This window comes from Martes martes, assembly GCF_963455335.1.
Source record: "Martes martes genome assembly, chromosome: 4".
In the NCBI taxonomy this organism is placed as follows: domain Eukaryota; kingdom Metazoa; phylum Chordata; class Mammalia; order Carnivora; family Mustelidae; genus Martes; species Martes martes.
Window position 1 is genome coordinate 165,321,498 of NC_137891.1, and position 5,980 is coordinate 165,327,477.

The following is a 5,980-nucleotide window of genomic DNA, read 5'->3' on the forward strand; positions in this document are numbered from 1 at the left end:
TGCCGAAAATGCTCAGGGAAAGTGGAAGGAGCTGGTTAATATTTGAGTGATGCTGGGACTCAGGTCTTTAGAGGAGTCAGCTGGGCCATTGTGAGCACATATAAGGAGTCAGAGTATGAATAACAGGGATTTTGTGTACACAGGGTGGGGATGTGGGTTCTTGATGGCAGTGACTGGGTTATAAAGGTGGTGGGAGTCTGAGTTGTCTACAGAGAGGACAGTCACTGTGTGTGTGCTCAGGGCAGTCTGACTACAAAGGCTAGAAGCCCAGTTACACTGGGAGCACATCGCCCTCTTGTGACCATGCCTATAATCACAACATATATATCGGGAGGTTCCAACCCACAGCCCCAGCGGGATGAACCCTCCCCGCAGCCTAAATTCTGCTCCAATCTTGGCCACAGCCCCCACCCTAGCTCCACTCACAGGCGCGGAGCTCTCTCCACTCCTGAGGGATACCTTCCCTGCCCTCAGGGTCTCGTGGGTGGGAGTGGAGAACAGAGGTCAGAGCCAACCTGTATAAAACACAGCCTTTATTGATTTCAAGAAACATCTACCTTGAGTCTCTGGGAGCACGGGTCTGAGAGGCTGGCACCAAGCTGAGCACATTTGTGGGCAGAAGATGGAAGCAAAGTTGTCTGAACCTGGGGGAGGAGGACTGGGCAGAAGGGGGCTTCCCCTGAAGGCAGTGGGGACTGGGAAGGTCCCTGTGTATCTCAGGAGGGGTTGGTGTCACCAGAGCCTCCTCCCGCTCCTGCTCACAAGCTCTCTCTCAGCCCTACAGACTTCCCACTGCTTAGAGACTACCTCCTTCGCACCCCAGAAATCTGGGTGCTCCTCCCAAGGAAATGGAGATTCCCTTGAATCTGGTACCTCCAACCAGGGCAAGCATCTCCCTCTTTGTGGTCTCCAGGCTTCTCTCTGCACCTGCTGTTCTCTCTGCTAGGAAGCACTTCCTGCCTCTCTGACATTACTTCCTCAGCGGAGCGGGGCCTGAGCACCCCCTCCTGGGTCAGGTAGAAGCCCTCTTCGAGTCCCCTAAGTGTCTCCTTGCATGCAGTAGTGAATTTGCTTGTTTCAACGTCTGTCTCCCCTGGCTCTGGGTTGGGAGACTTTTACCCAGGTTGACAGCACAGTGCCCAGTGCAAAGGAAGTCTGCCAGCAATGAAATTGGATAGATTAATGAATTCGAAAGGAGGGGGGTGCACCCTGCACCTGTAGGGCCCCTCCACAAGTGCAGTACTGCCCCACCTGTCCCCCCGGTAGCCCCAGGGCTGCTCCCCAGCCTGTGGTCAGATGGGGGTCATGGTGGGCGCGGATGCATGCCCCTTGTCATCACCAGAGTCGGAGCCCAGCTCCCCAGCCTCCACCAGCTTGTGGTGGCAGCGGCAGGTGGAGGCTCGGCTGGTGGAGGATGGGAGGCTGCGGCTTTTGGGGGACTTGTTCTTGGCCATGCCCCGCAGGACCCTGTGGAAGATGAGGTAGCAGATCTCACAGATGGTGAGCACAATGCAGACCGCCGACGCCCCAACCATGAAGTAGGTGAAGACCTTCTTCTCGGTGGGCCGGGCGATGTAGCAGTCCACGATGTTGGGGCAGGGCGCAACGTTGGCGCACTGCACCAGGCGCGGCATGCCGAAGCCGTGCCACAGTGTGTGCAGCACGTACAGGAACAGGAACTCGATGGCCAGCTTGAAGATGAGGCTGAACAGGTAGGTCCACCACAGGCCGCCGTGTTTCTTGCCCGCGTTGGCGTACAGCCTGGCGCACTGGTCGCCGTGCTTCTGGCGGTGGCGGCGCTCGCGCTCCTCGCGGTAGGCCACATGCAGGATGACCAGCAGCGAGGGGCACGTGACGAAGATGAGCTGCAGGGCCCAGAGGCGGATGTTGGAAATGGGGAAGAAGTTGTCGTAGCAGACGTTGGTGCAGCCCGGCTGCTTGGTGTTGCAGTCAAAGTCCTTCTGCTCGTCCCCCCACACGCGCTCTGCGGCCACCACGTACACCAGCACGCGGAAGACAAACACCACCGACAGCCAGATGCGCCCGAACGCTGTGGAGTACTTGTTCACGCCACTCAGGAGGGCCTGGAGCGTCTTCCAGTCCATGGTGCCTGGCTGGGGTGCTGGGGGCTGTACCCACCTGACAGGATAAAGGGAAAAATGCTGTGTTTGTGACCAGGGGACTTTTGTTGAGCATTTCCTATGTGCCAGGTGCTGTTCTGAGTTCTTTATGGGGATGGATTCGTGTGATCAGCTAAAGACCCTCTGAGGTCAGGACTGTTACTGTTCTTCCCAAACCACAGGTAGGATACAGGCACAGAGACGTTAAGTAACCTGCCAAAAGTCACAGAGCATGCAGGCCCGAAGGAAGGGAATGTGCGTTTGCTGATAAACAGTCACATTTATGCAGCATTTACTGTGAGCCAGCCACTGAGCTAAAGTTCTGTGCCACATTATCTCCTTTAGTCCTTAGAATGACCCCACGAGGAAAATACTATGGTGCTTCTCATTTACAGACGAAGATAACAGTTGCAAAGCACTCGGCACATAGTAAATGCTCAATAAATGCTGGCCACTCATTGTGAGATCTAGAGAGAAGTCACTCATTTAAAATGATAAATGGATTCAAGGTCTGGCTGTTGGTGCCAGGGCTGTGCTCTCCACCACCTCCCCTCCCCTTCTCTGCTGGATGCCTGACCCAGGCCGGGTTCTTGCAACTTACTTCTTGATGCCTTGCTGCCTACCATCTTGTGAGGGTGGGGTCATGGGCCTCTCGGGGCCAAGGGCAGACCACCCCAAAATGGGGGCACTTTGGTATGAAGATTGTTTTGAGTTAAAAGCAATTAAAAACCCATTAGATTCAGGAAAAGTTCTTCACCTCTTTCTCAACTGCCTGAAAGAATTCGGATAGAGGACCTGGTCCAGGAAGAGACCTATCACCACAGATAACTACATTTTTATATGAACTAGGTATGGTAGGCAAGGAGGAACCTAGCAAGGCTTATTTGATCAAAGTCCTCTACATCCCATTGTTTTTGAGTGGGCCTGGCAAATATTTGCTTCCCAAATATTTACTCATTTTCACCTTCTGTGAATTGTATTCCTTCCCTTTGAAGTCCCTGACTCCTAGTCCCTTCTCTTTAGATCAGGATGACATATATACCTCATTTTGCTTGTCTTTGGAATTTCTTATCTGTGTGGGTTCCCCATACATACGAAACTGAACTAAATTTTCTCCTGTTAATCTGTCTCATTCATTCTTAGTTAATTTCATTCTTAGTCCAGTGAGAAGAACCTAAAAGGATGGAGGAAATTCTTCCTCCCCAGTGAGCCCCATTCTACAGAGAGGAAACAGGCTTAGAGAGGAGAAATAACCTCCCCAAGGTCTCACAGTCAGTAGGTGGTGAAGCTGGGAGACCAGATCAGGTTGGGGGTGAATTGGGGATGTAATAATGGTCTGGCTCCCAGCACACCAGATCCAGGGAAACTCTAGAGACAACCTCCCCTCCCTGTGCCAAAGCTGGGGCTCCTGCCAGAGCTGGGGGGAGACCCAGCTCCCCCAGCCATGCCGGATACCAAGCCTTTGTGATAGGGAGACTTATTGTATTCAGGCGGCCGAATCACACATTTTCCTCCCAGTTCTGGAATGACTCAGAGGGTGTGGACGGGTGGGTCTGCATGAGTACATCTAGTGTCTGGGTGCTGCCTTGGGTTTGGGAACACGTGTGTCTCCATGTGCATGTGTGGGCCTGTGTGCACATGTGGGCGCTCTTGGAGTTGGCTTTGTGACTCTGAGCATGCATGCTGTCTGTGGCTCCAAACCCTACATGACCGCTTCTCACCCCTCCGCTGCTACTGCCCTGCTTCAAGCCCCCATCACTCCTGCTGGTATTATTGCCACAGCCTCCTCACTGGCCTTTCAGCATTCGGTCCTGGGCCCTTAGTGTCCATAAAATTGGATCATGTCACTCACTTGTTTAAAACTTTCTACTAGCTTCATGTTACAGTTAGAATTAAACCCCAGATTCTACATTCTTGCCTTCCTCTCTTATTAACTCACCCTAATTTCTTGGCTCTGGCCACACTGGGAGATTTGGGGGTTCTGCAATTATTCTTGCTGCCTGGAATGCTCTTTCCCCAGAACCCTGTATGGCTGGGTCTTTCTCATCGCTGAGGCCTCTGCTCAGACATCATCTTAGTGGCCTCCACAGATTACTCTGGATCTAGGAACCCCTGCCCTCCTGGTCACTCCACTCCTGTCCCCTTTATTTTCTTCCTTGAATTTAATCACCATTTGAAATTAAAATAATAGTTTTTGTTGTTGTTGTTTTTCTTATTTATCGTCTGTCTCCCTTACTAGAATGTCAGCTCTGTCTTGCTTACTACTTTATACTTAGTGCCTAGTGCTTGGCGCATTGGAGATATTCAATAAATGCTGGGTAAATAAACACATGCATGGTGACTTCTCAGAGAGGCAGCTTGGAGGGAAGGGCTGTGAGGTGTGGGCAGGAACCCCCAGGAACAATCTGGACAAGGTAGCTCGCTGGAAGGACTTCGCCACTCTGGACAGAAGGAGAAGGCACAGCTGCTTCTCAATACCTCAGCTCTCCTGATGCCTCTTCTCTGGGAATCTCCAACAGGATGGTGCGACTGAGAGACCCTCCTTCTCTCCCCCACTTGCTCCCGAGACCTGGCCTTTGGGGAGGGGCCGTGGAATGTGCATGGAGGGGAATCATAGCTGGATTCCAGCCTCAGCTCTGCCACTTGCTAGCCCAGTGACTTCTAAGAATCCCTTGATAGTTCTAACCTCCATTCCTTATCTCTAAAGGGAAAGAATTCATACTTTCTTGAGCTGTTGTAAGAATCATAAGACCATTCCCTCCCCAGCCGCCACTCACCTGGTGGGAGTTCAAAAAAACTGAAGTGGTGGTTGGAGCCCCGTCTGCCAGCCCTCGGACAAGAGGGGCCCTGTCACCGGACACCCATCGGGGTGCAGCCCCCTTCTGGGTCCCCACGTTCCACCTTCCCGTCCTGTCTGCCCAGTCCCGCCTGACACACCCCAGGGACTCGACTCACCCGCAAAGAATTTCCCTTCAAGCCCAGAACCGGGACTGGTGGAGCCAGTCTGATTACCCCCAGCTGGCCCCCAACACCACCTCCCGGCCATCCGCTTTTTCCTAGCCCGGGGACCAAGTCTCGCCGAGCTGTCGCCACACTCCGGAATGCCACCGCAGCGACCACCCCCCATCCCCCAACAGAGCTTTCTCCTCCACCGACCCTACTCCCTTCCCCAGTTTCCCTCCATCCCGGGCGGCTTGCGAGCTTGCGAACGTGGGAGGAGGGTGTCCCAGCCCTCACTTTCCAGCCCCTGGAGCCCCCACCCCACCCAGGATTGAGGGGCGAGAAGGCAGTGGGGGTGCTGGGGGAGACCCCTGCACCATCTCTCCCCCACCAACTCCGCCCGCGGTCTCCCGGGAGCGTTCGGGTCCCGGGACCCCAACCCGCACTCACCGGGAGCCCGCGTCCGGGAGCCCCGCGCGGCGGCGGGGAGGCGGGAGCCGGACTCTGCGGCGGCGGCCGGACACTCGGCGGCGGGTGCAGCCCCAGGGGCGGCGCGGAGGAGGGAGGGTCGGGGAGGAGCCTCGGAGCCCGCCCGGCCGCCGGGGGTCCGCGTTTAGTGCCGCGGCCACCCGCTACCGGGGCCGCCTTCCGAGGGCCCCGTCGCTGCTCGGAGCCTCGGTTTCTTCATGTGGGAAATGGGGGCATCGGTGGTCATGGGCAGGGCTGCGCGAAGGCTCCAATGAGATCAGGGGCGGGAGGCACTCTGAACTGTGAAGTGCCGTGGCCTGGGACGGCCCGCAATCCTGACTCGCCCACACGCGTTGCCATGGCTACCGTGCCCGCGCCCTGCCCGGCACAGTTCCCGCCCGGTGGCCGGCCTGGACCGGGCTGGGGAGTGGAGGGGGCACCCTGGGGGTCTG

General features: G+C 55.7%; 1 protein-coding gene across 1 annotated transcript; it reads right to left on the reverse strand.

The window, feature by feature from the left end:
- Positions 1-517: 517 nt before the first annotated feature.
- Positions 518-5,719, reverse strand: GJB3 (gap junction protein beta 3). Its single transcript, XM_080801810.1, has 2 exons — positions 5,511-5,719; positions 518-2,139 (listed from the first exon to the last, which is right to left on the reverse strand). Exon 2 carries the CDS (start codon positions 2,103-2,105, stop codon positions 1,293-1,295), a length of 813 nt encoding a protein of 270 aa, XP_080657936.1. The 5' UTR covers positions 2,106-2,139; positions 5,511-5,719; the 3' UTR covers positions 518-1,292.
- Positions 5,720-5,980: the final 261 nt, after the last annotated feature.